General features: G+C 34.9%; 2 protein-coding genes across 4 annotated transcripts; both read right to left on the reverse strand.

The window, feature by feature from the left end:
* Window positions 1-1,081: 1,081 nt before the first annotated feature.
* LOC108214348 (uncharacterized) lies at window positions 1,082-1,530 on the reverse strand. Its single transcript, XM_017386302.2, has one exon. The coding sequence runs from the start codon at window positions 1,528-1,530 to the stop codon at window positions 1,330-1,332; it is 201 nt and encodes a 66-aa protein (XP_017241791.1). The 3' UTR covers window positions 1,082-1,329.
* On the reverse strand, window positions 1,082-19,229 carry LOC108214347 (uncharacterized). 3 transcript variants are annotated; one of them, XM_017386299.2, is made up of 24 exons: window positions 18,953-19,229; window positions 18,559-18,659; window positions 17,585-17,795; window positions 16,405-16,480; window positions 15,514-15,814; window positions 14,575-14,677; window positions 14,339-14,475; window positions 13,572-13,739; window positions 12,560-12,765; window positions 12,338-12,481; window positions 12,148-12,236; window positions 11,717-11,861; window positions 11,180-11,232; window positions 10,527-10,585; window positions 9,956-10,119; window positions 8,304-8,458; window positions 6,300-6,357; window positions 6,153-6,225; window positions 4,480-4,581; window positions 4,218-4,314; window positions 4,012-4,140; window positions 3,686-3,927; window positions 3,445-3,585; window positions 1,082-2,343 (listed from the first exon to the last, which is right to left on the reverse strand). In XM_017386299.2, exons 1-24 carry the CDS (start codon window positions 19,131-19,133, stop codon window positions 2,161-2,163), a joined length of 3,318 nt encoding a protein of 1,105 aa, XP_017241788.1. In that variant the 5' UTR covers window positions 19,134-19,229; the 3' UTR covers window positions 1,082-2,160. The 3 variants fall into 3 exon arrangements, with proteins under 3 accessions (XP_017241788.1, XP_017241789.1, XP_063944951.1); XM_017386300.2 differs by having other exon boundaries at window positions 12,338-12,478; window positions 18,953-19,216; XM_064088881.1 differs by having other exon boundaries at window positions 17,585-17,724; window positions 18,953-19,088.
* Between the last annotated feature and the right edge of the window lie 65 nt (window positions 19,230-19,294).

Here is a 19,294-nt window from a genome sequence, read left to right on the forward strand (position 1 = left end):
GTGTCTGAAATACAATTTAGCAAGTTTGTGCAAAACCACTAATTCTGGTTTGCAATCAGCACAAATAAAATTAAAAATAATCGATAATTTTACTGGATGGGAAAATCACAATTTAGAAGAAGTCTAGAAAGCATCAAAAGAACATGTGATCTTTAAGCAAGTAAATAGTAAAAACAAACAGAGTTCAGTACAACTTAGCAAAAAAAAAAAAAAAAAAAAAAAAAAAAGAGAGAGAGAGAGAGAGAGAGAGAGAGAGAGAGAGAGAGAGAGAGAGAGAGAGAGAGTTCAGTACATGACTATGAAACTACTGAAGTGAATATGAGTATTTCAAAAACCACCTCACCGATAATTACTGGTCATGCTCTAAAACAAATTTAGAGTTCAACAGAATTTCCACCCCTAACAGAATGAATACTAATCACAGAAGCTGATACAGAAAGAACAACAAAATTACCTTATGACTGCTTCAAACCTCGACTGTAGAAAGAAAGTTCCAAGATAACGACAAGATTATTTAGGTAAGTTACAACTTACAAGCCCGCCTAAAACCAAGAAAATGCCCTATCTAGCACAAATTTGGGGTTAACCACCAAAAACAAGATCACCACAAGCAAGGTCCTTTCTAATTGTGCTACACAAATTACATATATATGAGTTGTTGCAAAGGCATTCGGGGCTTCCTAATTGCATTCTTTTTAACTCCTTTGGATCAGTCTACATCGAGTCTCTCATGAATAAAACTATTGAAAAAAAAGAAGGAAATGATGGAAACACACTAGATAGGGCTACTTCTAAAATATTTGCTGTTCCGGGCAATATTTCCTAAAATTGTGCCAAAACCTCTTGGTGTTAGCAGATCACTGTAACCCACCTTTCGAGTAAAATTCAACCTTCGCGGCCGTCCATATCAATAAATTATTTAGAAATACTGGAGATAGGTCATAGTACCTTAATTATTAAGTTATCAAGTTCATTCATCCTCCCCACCTTTCCCCTCAATGTTTTTGACCATACATATTTCGACAGAGATGGAATTCAAAACCTCTAACCGTGTAATTTAACTTTTAAGCACGACAATAAGTTAAATCATCCAAATATACTTGTCCGATTCCAAACAACAAAAACCCAAAACTCGTAGTTCATGTACAACCAACTGAATCCACACATATGTATACATAAAATCGACATTCGTCGTAAAATAACAAAAAAAAAACTGATAATTTGAAACCGTGAATATTAATAATACAAAATTCAAAGGACGAAATATCATTTATTTATCCAACAAAACCCTACGAATTATAAAAAGATAATTAAGCGGCGATAATTCTTCTACCTTATTGTAGAAGGAGACGAGAGGAGACGAGAGAGAGCGAGGCGTAGTTGAGGGCGGAGCTGGAGACTAAACACCTCGGCGGTGTGGTGGTAGAGCTGCTCCACCGTGTCCACGAACAGGCAGAGGTTTCTGATCGGAGGAACGTACAGCGTCAGTGGCACCGCCGAGAACGCGACGGCGAAGAACAGCTGAAGCATTTCAATCTCTAAATATAGTAATTCGGTTGTGAAATTGGAAGGAGGATTGGAAATATACGAGGAGCTGATTTCGAGGACGTGTACTATATTTCTGTCGAGGAATCAGTTTGGTCTCCAGAAAGACAAGTCGCCAGATATATATACTAGTAGATATATATATTCGCGGATTCTACTTCTCTCTCGAAGTCAATGTCCCACTAAACAAAGAAAGAGAAACAAAAGAGATAATTACAAGTATTTTATATAAATATTAAATAATAAAATATACCGTTTACTGAGATACGAAAAGGATGCTGTATATACACTTCTTAGGCTAATAAAATAATTTTTTTTTATTTGCGCATTGAAAAGATTTTTGGAAGAAATTAGAGGATTTTATACTTGGAAGTTGCTTTGAAATGAATGGTTTATTGATCTGTTTAGAAAAGGTCAACAGATAAGATAACTGAACAGATAAGATCCAGAACATAAAACGCCCTTCCCAGAGGATAACGTAGGACTGCACTTTAAGCCTCTCGGGCTCTTTAACTTGTATATCATAATCTTAACTAGTAAATTACAAAGATTGTTGCAACTATGAGGTTACATCTTGCAGTGAATATATACGACCTATACATTTACAATAACGCATTAGGATGAAGTCATACATAAAAGCAATCTTTGGCACACTAGGCGCAGATCTGAAGAAGCGTCTGATGAAGAAATGCTTAGGAGTAAACTTCTTGCTTCTAATAACCCTGGCGATACACTTTGGACAACCATATCATCACTTGCCATGAGAGCTGTCATTAACTTTGCGCCAGCCATCCTTTCCTGATATTTCAAAAAATTAAATTAGAAATCATTTGCGAGTAGGCCCTTGTTACAATCACAATGTTGCAGAACAAACTCAATTGAATCCTAACAGATGAATCGATTTGAGGTGATGACAATCCACCACTAATGTCTTATTTTCTGCAGCCATTAATTGCAATGAAAGCAATTACAAATTACACATCAAAGTATTGAGGCTAATAATGAATATCCGTAACCACACTTTACTAAAGCATAATAAATACAATCACCGTCTCTTTAAGTATGTCTGGACATACAAAATATTCCACAAAGATGCTTAACAGAGTTGTTAGTGCAAGACAAATGTTTGCTGGAATATGAATGACCATCAGGGTCCTTGCTATGCATGCGAAATCTATTTACATCCATTAGGGACGGGACACGTATCAAATAAGTTGTTATAGAAGTTCATTCAAGGTCAAGTAATTAATAGTGTATGACTGTATGTATACTTATTTAGACAACTAGAGCAAATCTTGAGTATGGGTACCTACACGGAGAATCTAACATACCTATACCATGATAACACAACACGTATGAAAGATGTATAGATAATTGAACTGGATACATGCACGGAATGCTGACTATGAATCATAAAAACCAAAGAGAAAGAACAAGTAACAGCACGCATAGTCAGATTTTTATAAAGATGCACACAAAAAGACCTTAAACAGGTAGATAATTTTGTTCAGGGAGTTGCCAAGCACCTTATAAGTTATAAGAAAATGCTTGGTAGTTGATTGAAGTTAAAAATCATTGAAGGGAATTAAAAAATTGAAATATAAAGTGCCAATTTGTTAGGAGGCTCCCCATTATAGTTTTACAGATAAGGAAATTGGGCAATAGATTTAAAATGTTAATTGCTCCACCCTCATATATCACTTAATATTCACCGTGTATGTCAGTATGAGTACCAATGATGTTTACAGGCAGTTATATGTGTCATGTGTGACATATTCTACATGCACATGTTGCTATAGGTACTACCAAGCTTCGTAGAAAGTACAAGTAAACAATATTGACACAATCCGCAAAGAAAATAACTTCAAGAGTTTCTAGTGCTGTCTATTAACTTAATACCTTTTCTGATCCTTCTCGCAGTGATGTTACAGCTACTTTCAAAAGATCATTTGAATATGGAATTATGACAGATTTTAAATGGTACACGGCTGAGAAGAGAATCTGAATGCATGCAGACCTGATTTCTGAGTTACTCCTCGCCTACAGACAATATTAAGAATTTAGAGAGTTTGAGAGGCAGCATATTAGCTTTTGTCACCAGCATTACAACTCTTCATGATTGAAACTCATAACTACATACCTCAACAAATTTTATAATTGGTGGCAGAATTATTTGAGCATAAGATTTCTTTCCTGAGTTTGAAATCTTTTGACAAGCACTGATGAGGACATTAGCCATGCACAAACGAAATGAGTGAGCCAGTGTTGCCTCTAACATTCTTCTTTTCACAATCACTTTTGCGGAAGAAATATGTTCATTTGTATCGCATGTTAATTGATGAATCACATATGTGTGAACGGCAATTCTACTAGCAGCTTTTTCTACATGTAAGACTAAGGTCAGCAATGCACCCACATATATGTTTTTTATAGACAAAGTTCGTAACTACATAAAAAGGCAGCAACCTGATGAAGTGGCGTTTCCAGTGACTTTAATATCATCCACACTTGATGTCCTTGATGATTTTGGATTTTGTAGTTCAGTGCAAACCATCAAGGCCAGACAATCAATGCAACCATGTTGTGCTTTTGAAACTGAGTGATGAAACAATTCCATTATTAGGAATCCAAAAATGAGCGTGCAAATCAAAATTCTGGGAAAATGAACTTGCCTTCATCTCCATCAGTTGAAGGCCATAAAAGGACAGTCTCTATCACTTCTCTAATTTTCAGCAAGGCAGGATGCCAAATCGAAAACTTGCCCCTAGCCTAACCATATTAAAACAACATGTTTAACTGCTGATCTATGATGAAAAACTACAAATCATATCGAGATCAAATTTAATTATATTGCAGTCTATAGCAAAGACAACGACAACTGAAGAATATGGTTATATTACCAACATATGTATACAATAAATTTATTATTTTTACCACAAGCGATGTGCAGATCGCAAATAGACAAGCCTTTATAGTCAGAACATCATTAGAACTTGCAGCGTCTTCCAGTTGAGTAGAAATTATAGGATAGAGTACCTGCAGAATCACAGGCTTCTATATTGAAACAAATAAAAATCTAGTCTAGGGTATTCCTATCAAAAACACAAAATCGAAATTTATAGCACAATCAGAGTGCCGCCAGAAAGAAACTCAAATATTAGCCAATTATGTTTACTAAGTTGCAGCTGTTTCTTGGTATATTGGAATGCTACTTTAAGATCAACCAATAATCACAGAATAAGGAAAATTGAAATATAAGAATACTTTAATTTTAATACCCGAACTAGAGTAAATCTTTGTTAAAAAGGGTGATGTTCTAGAATTAGGAAAACAACAAATTTGACTTTCAGCTGACTGATAAAAGTAAGTGGTAGGCATAAGACATTTTTAGTTAACTAAGACGTAGTTGCTATAAAGTAGAGTCTATCTATACCTTCTCAGATAGTAATGACCCTTTGAAAGCTGCTTAACATGAATACTTTTATATAACATCAGCAACGCTTAAACTAACAGGATATCTAGATTTCATAAACTTGTTATATCTAAAATATTTTTGAGAACTTATGAATGTGAAATCCAACTACAGATTACAACAAAGACACTGTAATGAAATAAAATATAGCAGACTGGCAGAGATCAACGAAGAAATATAAATGTATATATAAAACTGGACTACTGGGGATAATTTGGTTTGACATATTTCAAGTTTGCCTTTGTACCAGTGAAACAAAAAAGCGATATGGATCTGGGTATACGAATATCAAATCCAGACATGCCAGTACACCTAGCATTCCAATCCAAAATTAAATCAGAGCCTCTGTTCAACTTGTGTCTTGGCCTCTTGGGAGAAAGAAACACTGATATCTGATACGCACCAAGGCATGTTGGGATTTGAAAAAGAAAAGGGAAGAAAGAACTAATGCAATACTGACCTAATTTGGTTGAAATTGGAATCGTAAGAAATTAGTGATATTTTGTTTTATAAAAGCATGGGCGACCACACGCCCAATTCCAGTTCTTTATCCATATTCAATAATCCTTTTTCTTTAATTGGGAATCCTGTGTTTGGACCTGTACCCATGTTTGCATAATTCCAGGTAATGTACCTTGCTATCCAACTTAGCATGCCTCTGAAACATAATCTCATTTCATTTGGGACATTCTCGCTGTCATTCATAAGAATAAAAAACAAAAATAATCTTCAAAACTATACATTTATAACTAAACACCACTCAGAAATTCAATATAAACCATCGCGAGATCTCATGTACCAGGGAAAAAGAAGGATGAAATATTTTATGCAGTTCACTAACAAGATAAAGGTACCATCAAAAAAATCAAATTCTGTTTTTTTGCTCTTCTCATGCAGGATATAGCTTAAAACATTTACCGACTGAATCTTAATACTAATAAAGAACATATATTCACCACTTTTTATTGCTATCTCTAAGTTTAGCCGTCCTTTCATCTTTCCATGTGTGTACTAAAATCGATTTAAGGCATGAGGAGCACTTAAAAAAAATAGGTCAATGTCCACATGGAGGAATTTTAACAACTATATCAGCCAAGCATAAATATTTTCTTAAAGAACTGGAACAGTATTTTACATGGTGATGTATACGGCCACAGAGTTCAGCTGCAAGTTTTCGAACATCTTCATATTCAAGCCTGTCAAATGCCCTGCAAAAAGGGAAAATATAATAGAATCTTGGTCTAGTATGGAAGTCTATCAATACGAATACTTAATATTTAACCTGTTCAGGAGGAGTGATGCAACACAATCGGTATCACTGCTGTTGAAATATCTATAATCTGGAGGGAAACAACCAAACATGGAAGTAAGATGCACAATTGTCAAAGACTACATTCCCATAACTATAATCAAAAAACCTCTAAGGTCAGATTGTGAGTACTCATAAGTTATAAAGCAAATATATGAAAGAGTGTACCTAAAATGAAATATATTGAGTCAATAAAGGGCATTTAATGAAGACAGACAATGTGAATTGTAAAGACATTCATATATGAACAAGACCAAGCCAAAGCATAACGATGATAATTTGTGGATGGGAGAATAGAACAATCAGATTGAGAAATAAATAGCGAGGAAAAAAAAAAATGAGAAACAATCAGAAAACGATTATTTTTTATCCTTTTCCTTCTTTAACTATTCTTATATTTCTTAACCTTAATTATGAGGATGGACACTAAGAAAAAACAATTATGAAGATGGGCAACCATCACTCAAGCTTTCTGCGTGACAGGATGGGAACCAGATTGTCATGGGCACCCAGGCCCCAGCACACAAGCTATGATTCCAATTCGTTACTTGTTCAATCCTTTTTCCCATCATAGATCACATACTTCATGATCAATGAATTTAAAATTGATATAGAAATTTAAGAATGACATGACACTCCTGACAAAAAAATAAATTGACAAAACACTATGAGACGGGAAATTCAACCGCATAGTACCAGAAATAAATGGTACCTGAATTACCTACCACTATTTCCCAAAGTTGACCCCCAACTCCAAAATCAACAAGTAGAGATTCAAAAGAGAAATCAACAATTTTCATCTGCTTCTTCTATAGAAGCAGTAAATGCAATCCAACAAACTAGAATTCTTCACAAAATATTCGCAGAACAGGTCCCAATGTTTCAACTTCAATAACACCAGTTGTACATCACAGCTTATACTCTTAACAAATCTGATCGTTCTGTCTTTATTAAGAAAATGGTGCGCGATATAAATGGTAAAGAAGAATATAGGAAAGAGGATCTAAAACAGTGTCAAGTTGAAGTGGGCTGTGTTTTGATGTCAACATCTTAGTTGAAGTAAGAGATTAGGGACTTAGGGTTAATAAACACGAAATTCAAAGGAATAGAAACCATTATTAAAGTTCAGGATTTAGGAGCAGGTTTCATATCTTATATATAGACACTTCCTAACATATAATGTTGGGACAACATAAAGCTTCTTCCTCGAGCATTTGGACATATGATACATATGGTAGTGAAAATGTTATAACAACAATGGATTAAACGCATTATGTTCAAATAAACCATTTTGGAAGGAAGTGCTAAGAAAACATTGTGGCTATGTGCTCATCCTTGAGATATGGATCAACTTGGAGGACTTGACAATATTAGACAGGGTTTAAAGTGATTACCACAATGTGATGTGTACAGTCAAAGCATTGTACAAAAATCTCTAAAGTCGGCCTAACTAAGACAACTGATGTAATGTTGGCAGTATAGAAATTGTGCCGTATCAATCATTTACTGAAGTGGCAAAAAAATGAGAAATTAAGCTCTATTTAACTGATTATTAAATGATCTGCCTAAATTTATTGCACACGCGAAAAGTTACTTTGATGTCACAACAGAAAATAAAAATGAAATTCATGCAAAATCAGAATCAATGATGATTCTGTTATAATATTTTATTATTCTTGGATTTACAATATTTAGAGTGGTATATTTCCAGATTTCTACAAATGGCAGACAACAAGAGAGGACATCATCAATAAGTTACCAATAAAATTAAGATGTAGAATTCTTTCATTTTTTTAAAATCAACAACGGATCTGTTTGTTATAATAGCTTATACATGGGACAACACAAAAAATTGGAAAGTATAACAGGCATAAACAAAAGGTACTATTGATATATCAAATTGAATAGTTTTATTGGTCACTCCACCCACAATAGATCTTACAGAAGATAAATATGATCTGAGGCCAACTGGTATACCTTGCATCATGATCCTTTCAACAAGTTCACCATATACAGAAGAAGCTTGGAGATCATCAAAAACTCTAAGTGGAAGCAGTCTGATTATAAGCAATGGGCAAAGGTGATCAAAGAGAGAATGCTGCAGTCCCCCAGAATCCTCTCCTTCAAGGGTCCTGATCTCTCATTACAAAAACAAGTTGCCCATCAATAAAGGTAATGCAGAGAAAAACGTGGGATAGCTTAACCCCAAAATTACATACTTGTCAATAAAACATATAAATTTAAGCAAAAGATCAATTAGCAGCAGCAATTTGTGTAAAGAAAAAACCACATGCATTTAATAGAAGAAGCAATGTTTAAGACAGTTCCTTTTGTCATGGATCAGAAAAGAAAACAAAGATATCACCAGTGCAAACCCATGCAATAACTTATGCTGAATGGAAACAATTAAACTAAAATAGAAAAAATTGAAAGAAAAACAATATAAGTCTTCCTGACTTGCAGCCATTTAAGCCAGCAAATGAAGACCTCCAAAATGTTTTTACTTGTCAGTTGCCAACCACACTCTTCAGTGTTGCCATCATACCTGTTTCATACTTGACAAAACATGTATGTGGAGATGGTATCCGAGAGGAATTCTAGATTATGAACTAGATATTTCACCCTCCAGTAGTAGAGTCTAAGAAGTAATTTGACGCCTCAAGACAACTTGCTTTAATTTGTTCTTTTAATTTACTGAGTTTCATACATAATTAATCTCATGATTTATTAGTATTAAAACAAGTTAGAAAGTACAAAAATAAGGATATATATATTCTAATTGTAGAACTTTCTACACCAAGTCCTAGCATCTGCGTTTCAATTTTGGATTTGTATCCAAGTATTCATGTACTCTCAGACTTTAGAATTTGACACTCATATTGCACCACAACCCGAGTCCGGATAACATGCATATCTAGTCTACAATCTTGTGCGAGGAAAATATAGAGTAGGGCCGGGATTAGAAGATATTACAAAAAAAGTGGCAAGTCAGTTATAATCAAAGTGCACGTGATCTAACCCATAGTATTTATCTATACACACGAGAGCGAGTTCCGATTTTCAAGGCATCTGCCATTTCTCCCACCCCCTGAGGCTATGCAATTTTGTTTATGACAACAATTCAATTCATACATCTAATAACTGTTACTGGGAATATTGATTACTAGTAGGTGTAGGGGAACTACCCATGCGATAGTTTAAAATGTATTTTAACCAACAACTAGAGTCAAGTTAGGATCAGAGGTTTCGATGAGAGAAGTTGTCACCATTAACAGTGCAAGATAAAGTGAAGTATAGTGACCTGCCTTCAGTTCCTACTGTCCCAAAGTAGCATTTTCACCAACTCACCGGCAGATACACCACGATAACAAAACAAACAGTTACATGTATTCATAAATTAAAACTCATGCTTGCCTGCTTCATCAACTTAAAAGAACTTGAAACTACAGATAGTCAGTACTTATGTACACAATCTATATGCAAAGCAAAGGTGCTATACACCACTTGCATACAATCTAACAAAAAGCGGACAGGTGACTTTCTTCAACAAATGCTAATCGTAAAAATGAAATTCCAGAAAAGAAACTAATAATTAAGTTATTTTGAACAAAAGATGCAATGGACCTCACCCTTTCACTTCTCTTGCATGTGATATAAGTCGTTGAAAGACTACATCTGCAGCATCAGCCAAATTTTCACTTATACAGCTAAGAAACCTTACAATAGTCACATTTGATGGCTCTTTCAACATCTTGTCTACAAATGGTCCAACCAGAAGGTTCCAGTCCTCCACCTGTGATGTTCAAAAAATATTATAGTGAATACAAGTGCACAGTAACATCACAACAAACATGATGGTGCAGGAAACAAAAGGAATAGTAGCAAAAGGCCAAAAGATATATATTTGGTGCTTATGTGTTGCAGATAAATAATCAAATAGCTCATGTTATTAAGTGAAGAAAGATCTATGACATCGTGCAAGACATGCCGCACGTAGACATGCTGGCATAAACGATTCGATATTTTAAATACACTTGCTCACTGGTCAAAACAGATAAATGACTAAATATCTGGACACATGCAAATAGTGTCATGAGCTTTACTAAGGAGGTCAGGCAAATGAGCAGTATCAAAGTCTATAAGAAAGGCACATTAATATCAAAAAGCTGGCCTTAGATAATACAGTATGATCAAGCTTACAGTTTTTGACCACTCGGGGATTAGCTTGAGCAGCCTATCAGTATCCAACTTCGATCCATCTGCGATTTAACATAAGTGAACAAATTTTGAGAAACATACAAGAACAATGAGCTTGTCAACTTGTATATGTGTCAAATAGAAGACCACACATGGACAAAGACATTGGTTTATATGAAAAATGGCACACTAGTAACTTCCGATACAAAAACTTCTCGCCGTTAACACTTCTTGAATTCATCAAAACATGTACCCAATATAGAATTCCAGTGTTATTTTTTTGTTAACGTGCAGGGGAGACAACGATGCAGCACAATATAAAACCTAAAAGTATATTAGCCAGTCATCTTACTGTACTACCCTGGGAAGATGCAAAAAATATCACTTAAAACATTAATGGCACTAATCTAGACAGTAGAATTAAAGTACTGGTTCTCTTTATCCCAACAAGTCATCATCTTGTTCCAAAGCAGAAGGCAAGGTAGTTTACATAATGAGATAACATGAAACTATATGAGGTCGCGATAGTTTACATTATATATCTAGCTATTGTTGAAGAGTTGGTGGATTCTCAATTAGTGAACTTGAATTAATAAGATGGCAAAAATACTATGAAATAATAAACATACACTACTCTTGTTCAGACAAAGACACACCTTGTTTAATATCACTACGAGTGTCTGAATGATCCAGGCCCTCACTCAAGTTGCTGTAAAAAAGGGGGGGATGGTCATGATCAGCATAACATGTACCAAGTAAAAAACAAACAATTAAAAGGAATCTACTTATTTCAAAAGGACAGATGACCTTGACCAACCTTGCCTGAAAGCAATCAGTTACGAGGTACCCTAATCAGATTAATATCATCTTAACTGCTTTTTGCTATCACTTTGTTCTTGCCATAGTTTTCAATATTTACAAAAACGATAACTGAACATCTTTCGTGGTTTCTAACATCATCCTGGTGTAATAAATCAATTTTGTGAGCCAGTAATGATAATTCTATTCTTAAACATTAATTACCCCTCCCACAAGAGTAAGAACTGTAAGACATGAAAATTAAGCATTTTCAGCTCCACGAGTATTAGCCACTATGTTAATGGCATATGAGAAACAAAATCCTTTATGGTCATTGAGGAATCTTGAGACTTTTACACAAGGCATAAGAAGGCAATTTATGATTACCAAAGTACCTAAGACAGTCAAGCAGGCAACTTATAACATCAAATCTTTTATTGTGATTCTTTAGCACTGTGAGAATTGTACTACAAGCAGATGACTGGACTCCTTTATCCGAATAAACAAGATGAACCAAAGGCGGCAAGACTATCAAAGGGTCTGCAAAAAGAAGCAAAAAACATAATATATTATTAAACACCAAGGACAAGAATAAAAGGCATCAGTTTGTGGAGGAAAGATAAAATGGTTCTTTTAAAATGCCATAATGCAGTGCAAGGCCTCAAGGTGCATTCCCATATTATACACAGATGATAACTAGCATTAATGTAAAACAAGTCAAAATTTGTCAATAGCCTGTTTAAAAATTTCTTTAACCATCAAAAGTTCCAGATACATATTGAATATCAGAATTCCGAATTATTCAGCTAATATGTATATAACATACCAATCAACGGGAGAAGCTTAGATGCTTGTGTGCTAATCACCAAGTCATCATCCCTGAGGCACTGTAGCAAGTGGTCTGATACATCTTGCCTGTGATATTAATTGAAAAATATGAGCAGTGGACATACCACCAGTCAAAAATGGATAGGAAGAATAAGATCAGCTAACAATTGTTCAAAGCATATGCAAACCATGGTAAATGTGACAAGTCATCTACTGAATCGAATGACATGTGGACGAGTTGAGATATAACAGTTAAAGCGTTCTTCCTTTGCAAGAAAGTACCAGCGGCAAGGCGCTCTAAAACGTCTTTTAGGCAATTTCCGTTTGAGCTTCTGTCACATCATGTTCTGTATCAGAGTTCTCCAAAGGTATTGGCATGGAACCATGCGCAACTAAAAAAAAATACTTACAGTAAGCAGAATTCTGCAATGATTGTGGCAGCAGCTTTTGATGCACCATCTTCCCCATCTAAAAGATGCAGAAGGGATGGCACGATAGCATCTATGTGTCTTGTGTCAGGAAGACAGCTTGCAGCCGGTGAAGAATTTGTTCCAAACAGGACTGATTTGATGAGGAACATGGCGCCGTCAACCACATCTTCATCAGCAGAGTGAAGCTTTATAATACAAGGCATTAGTGGAATACCATAAAAAATTAGTACAATATATTATATTTAATAATGTTAGTATTTTATTACTAGAGGCTTCTGTGTATGGCCTATACTCATCAACAGCAGCTAACTATTAATTGCATGTCAAAAAGTAAGTTGACTACCCTTCCTCCACTATTAGATTCCTTTGCCTGACATTAAGCTCTCTCATCCCTTGCTTTCTGCCATGCTAAGCTCTGTTCTACCTCTGCTCTCTCAGATATATAATTTTATATATAAGCTACAAGATCTATCTGTTTCTGACAGTTTACAAAAAAACTATCAAGATATATACTTGCTCCCATCATTGTTTCATTATATCAGTGCAGCAGTAAATATCAAATTTTGAATTTAACTGTATCCTGATAACTAAAAAAAATATGTACTCATTTCACTGCAGCCAGTGCCTCCTAAAGATTGCTTAATCATTTACAGCCAAGTACATAACCATCCAATAGATTGGTGCTTGATTTGTAATCCTTTCTCACCAAGTAACCCCATAGCCACACCCTGCCCTTCATCTTCATCATTCATCTGGAAATGGTATTATGACTCTTTATATTTTTAGAGAGGATTTTGAAATGACTAGGGTCACGAACATAAAGTCATAACTGGCGCCACTCTCTATAAGATGGGAGGAAAGATCTTGAAAGTCATATTTTTCTCATCACTAATACTGAATTATTCTTCATTTTTGTGGCCTGGCATGCTCCCAAGTATGAAGGAGCTAATAACAGTAAATCTTTTCATTAAAATAAATCTCAACTCTCTACCTGTGATACAAGAAGACCACACATCTTAAGTCCATATTCTGACATGGCACTTTCAAATTGTCTGCCATTGCAACGCCCCAGTAGAAGTAAGAGGCAACTCAGAAAAAAGTTTAAGGTCTCTGTTCCACTGTCTTTGTTATCTTTAAGCTCATCATTATCTGCATAAAACTAAATACAAATCTTCTCAGGATATACACCACATACAAATAACATCAAAAAATATAACAGACCGTCCAACACACAAATCAAGACAATAGGATAGGGCATACAGCAGATGTAACCACAAAACACATTTCTGTACATGTAACGACTAGTGTACAATCAGAGCCTGAAATTACAGAGGAATTTAACATTCATCAAACATTTCCGCATTCTTATTCATAAACTCAGCCGCATGACAGAATATAACGACGTTTATTCACAATATCATCTGTCGTTGCATTTGAAGAATTTTATTTTAGAAGTGTGTTTGATATAGCTTCATAACATATTCTAACTTGCAATATCGATTATAGCTTCTGATGTTGTAACTAAGTCTTATCCTGTTTCATTGGCAAGCCCGGAAAAGTTTATTACTAATAAAAGAAAGTTTAGCAGGAACAACTTTCCAAAACAATAACAAAATAAATTTTAGCTGTTCTAATATTACTGTGGTCAAAAAATAATGCTCATCTCCAGCATCAAACTTAACAATTACACCTGCCCCAATAACACACTTTGTCATTAAAAGAGTTAATCTACTGGCCATAACTTTATGTGACTTCAACCTGAATGCCTGATATGAAGTGGTCCAACAATTCTTTATAGTTTTGAGAGAAGCTGTGATCTTCCAAATGCAAGAGGACACTACAATGTTTCCAGCAAGAAGAGAAAAGCAATGCACCAGCCTTGACCATTTGCTGATCTGTCATTCATATTCCATGTTAGGTGGAAAATCACAAACTATTTTCACAAAATATGACCTACAATGGCAAATTATGTTATGAGAGGCTGGTAATATCACCTTTGTCCGCTCGGAAGCAACTATAATGATGTTTCGTTCTTTGTAACCAATTTGATAACCTATCCAGTCCTTTTGCATGCAAATATCGGCTTTTCCTGCTCCACTATAACACACATGACAATTACTAACTTCAAAGTGAATATAAAGCAATTCTAAGACATTTTTAGCTAACTACTTAGACACCACACATTATACATGAACAGCGACCACCAAACCAGAGTCAAAATAAACATTGAAGAGAATATTTATGATATCGAGGAAAAATGAATCGAAAAGAGAAACTATTTCAGAATACCATGATCCCCATTGTTAGTGTTTAAGGTTTGACAAAAAAAGAAAAACTACAGAAGAAATAAGACAGATAATGACAAATATTACCCCAAGCCGCCAAACGATAGTTTTATACATTAAAAAGAACTAGAACTCCCAAAACTTATCAACTAACTATTACAATAAAATAGCATCTAACAAACTAGTCAACAAAATTAAAAAAATATTCAAATAATTTTTGTTTATTTCAACACATTATACACAAGAAATGAATATACATTTCACAGAGATATAAAGTACATAGATGTGCATGCTTTACTAAATAGGCAGCGATATTAGTTATTGAATAGGCCATATTGTAGTTTAGATGTATCAAAACAAAAAGGGTGCTCCATAAAAAATTTCCAGACAGTGTTGCATAAAATAGAGGGGTTTTGGCCGATCTTATTTTCTAAAAGTGAGTACTTATTTCCCAAAAAACAGATGTCCGTTACTTTTCTGGAAATAAGTACTTCCTTCTATAAAATTCTGGTTAGCCAGACACCCTTATCACAATTAAAGCTTAATAACAAAAAGAATTATAAATTCTCCATTCAGATTCAAATGCCTCTTAGACCTAACGTGACATCGAGTGTACATGAAAGCGTTTAGGAGAGGTTAAAAACATACAGCACTGAGTTTTTGGACAAGAACGATAACTTCGTCTAAAAGATCCCAAAGCAACAATCCTATCTCAGTGCTGCTAGAGGATTCTCGAGATATACTGGCTGGTTTCACATTCTTCAGATTACTAGCACCAGACCGTCCCAAAGTTAACTTATTAGGCAATTCACGGTTAACAGATTTTCCCTTATTTTCTGAGAAATCAGAAAGCACGCTCTTTCTTGTCAGTGCTATAGTGAGAGCAATAACACAGTCAGCAGCAGCCACAGATAGTCGAGTTGGCAACTCAAATCCACCCTGAGAAATGCTAAAACAAATAACATGAGATCAGGATCAATAAGGATAACAATCATTTTGTTCTTGCAGGTACTCTAGTCAACTGAAGAGAGATGTATTAAGAGAATTAAGAAATTTATTATTTTTGGTATATCTCAAATTAGCCATTAGTTGTACTAGACTATTTGTAATGAGTGATCATCAGCTGCAAAAGTCAGTCATGAACATACATTCACTTTAAATTTTTCCAAAAAACGTTTCCAGAAGACAGAACCAGTGATCATCTCTGACTGCTTATCTATTTTAATGAGTGGATGAACCCCAAATTATCACTATTAAGTGATTAAAACAGGAGCATTCGATGACTATTTAGGTGATCAACAGCAATAAATTCATGAAATCAGGCAATGGAGAAAATGAATATGGAATCGGCTTACTACCAAAACTCACAAGTTAAGCAAGCCATAAAGTTATGTTTGCGTTTAAAGAGGATTAACCCTTTAGGGGTTAAACACAGATTCAATGACACTCCTTATTAATTTAGTTTAGTCAAGCCTTGACTCGTATCTTGGAAAACTTAAGTACCAATAAATGAATAAATAAGTAATGGACTACACATACCTTCCACTGCACAGAATTATAAGATGTTTAACGCATGGAGAAAGGATCCTCAGCAAACTATCATACTTCTCAGTTCCTGCATAAAGAAAGAAAATCTGTACTAAATGCTCATCACAATGTATTAGGTTAATCATTAATGAGGAGGTCGAGTTTCATACATAAAAATTAAAGGATTAAGTATCCAAAGCCTAAAGTTGCGGATACAAACAGAAAGGTATCCAAACGTATATTAGTTTTGATTTACCTAGGCAAATTATAATTGGTGTGGCCAAAAGCAAGATGACATCCTTTATCTCACAAGGGGTCTTCCAAGTAAACCCTAAAGTCAGCAGTATGGGTAAACATTCTAGAGTGCTTTATAGTGCACCTTGGTGAACCATGAGTTTCAGTTATAGCACAAGAATAAGAGTTCAGAAATTGCTTTTGTCTGTTACCAGAGTGTTTAAAATAAAATACTAACAGAAAAAAAAAATAGAGAGTTTCATTACTTCCATAGAAAAATTATTAGGGAAGCTTTCTACTGAGTCTGCTGCTTTCAATGTGGGAGAGGCCAGATGGAGGAAACTCTGTTACTTGATCATCAATAACATTCAATTAATATTTGAAGGGGCTCTATTTGTTCTCAGAAGTAAAAAAATAAGGAAAAATTGGCTTAAAGAAAGGATCATCAATGTCAGATGTTTCAAATATGAGAAAACTACAAATCCCGTCTATCCTTTTTAATATGGGGCCAACAAAGAAGCGTACGAGATCAATTGCCTTTGAATTCTTTATGATACATCATGATAACAGATGTCCAGATCAGAACCAATAACTGCATAAAAAGCTGCTAAAATCATTTCATTAACCGCAACTCTCTGCTACCCACCCCTGCCAGAAGGCAGAAGCACCGACTCATGCATAAAAAGTATTATCAATTTATAACACCTGCAAACTTGTTTGTTCCAAGTTCTATTGTTACAACAGAGTGTGAGTCCCCTTGATTTATAGACACCAAAACAGATCATTCAACCAATTAGAGAGAAATAAATTCTTTGTGGAATTTGCCAACTGGACTAGCACGATCAACATTTTCCATCACAGTCCAGCTAGTCGAGTTTATTCTACAATCTACTTGGCATATAAACTGGTAAACACTATAAACATCATATTGAAATGAGCACGCTGCAAGTTTACCCACCACTTGTTGAAAGCTTTTCTTTCAAGATATCATCTTCTAGAAGACCACGTGTAAGAATGCACCAACCCAACGCAATGTAATGGTCGTCTTTCCTCAACAATATAGTAGAGAAGTTTGTGGCTAAAGATTCAAAGATGGCACTGTCTTGAAATAGCCAATCAAGAAGTATCATTGTTTGATTGCGTCGTTTTATATCTTTGCATTTCAGTGACTGTAATTAACAAATGGGTTTACAAGAGAAATATTACGGAACATGAATTTACGATGCTTATCTATATTTCTCAAAAAATATACAGATGAGTGTGTACTAAAAATATACGAAGGAAAAAAAAATCATGTAAATAATGCTATCAGCACACGGAAGCTTCAAAGGCTAGTAATAAGCAAGCATGGTAATTGTTGGAACATCAAAATTCAAAATCAGTGCTTGTATCTTTCTTAGTTCTACGCATCAACATCCTCATTCATTACAAGGCATGTTCGCATTACTTAAGGTAGTAGTACTTGGTATTTGGATTCTCATAGGCAAATTACAATTATGGGGCTCAATGTGGACTAACAAGTTAAGAGTATTGGAAAACAATATGTAAGTTAGGTAATCTCAATCGTGAACCACCCAACATGTAACAACTATCAATCAAATAAGAGAAGGCGCAACTTGCAAGTTTGATACAATTTGAGTATATGCTTATAAATTTCTCTTTAATATAACAAATTAAAAAAGGAGAAGGCCATGATTTACATGCTTGAATAAAAACAAGGAATGAGAGATCTCCATCAACAAGGATATTCTCTCACACATGTATGAGCAATTTTAGCTGGATAAGAAAACAGTACAATGTGTTGTGGATGAAATGGTCCCGAGTACACATAAAATAAAGCTAAATGATCAAAATGGCTCAACACATATATTAATAAATTAAAAACAAGCTGAAAACTAGAAACCACATAAACTAGCTAATACTCATACATACATGTTCAATAATGGGAACCAAAACATGATCCAAAGAGAACTCCCCTTGAGCCGAATCCCTAACATACTTGTACAATATCCACAACGAGTCCTCCAACGAAACTGCAAACACATTAAAACAAACCGTCAAATTCAATTTCACAAAAACTAACAACATATAGACGGCAAAACTACATAAATTACAATATCATCGAGATTACTAAACCATTCAGTAACAAGTCATCCACGTGTTATGGTTGATACATAAACGAAGTTAGTATATCGCAACCGAGACCGGACACGTGAAATATACAAAGTAATCGAGATTACTGATCAATCAACAAGTCATAACACATGTATAGTGTAATTGTGCATAAAATTTGAGAGTGAATAGAGATTAAGAGAGTGAGGTTGACCGGCTTGGAGTGTGTTTTTGGGAGAATAATCGAGGCGAGAGATGGAGTCCGAGAGCTTCTTGGTGCGAGTCCCGAGGAGAGTGGCCATGACTCGGCCCATAGTTGCTGCAACCATTGAATTAGACTCTGATGATGATGAAGATGATATGATTGACATGTTGATGCTTTCTTCCAAGTCCATTTGTTAAACCCTAATTTATGACTTAACCAGAGTTTCCATTGTTTCAGTGCTGGACACGAGATGAGGATGGCAATTGGCACCAAAAGAAAAATCGATAAATATCAAATTCGATTACTGTATTATTTTAAATTAAATTAATAATCAAGCTAAATTAATTTTGA

This window comes from Daucus carota, chromosome 3 (assembly GCF_001625215.2).
Source record: "Daucus carota subsp. sativus chromosome 3, DH1 v3.0, whole genome shotgun sequence".
In the NCBI taxonomy this organism is placed as follows: domain Eukaryota; kingdom Viridiplantae; phylum Streptophyta; class Magnoliopsida; order Apiales; family Apiaceae; genus Daucus; species Daucus carota.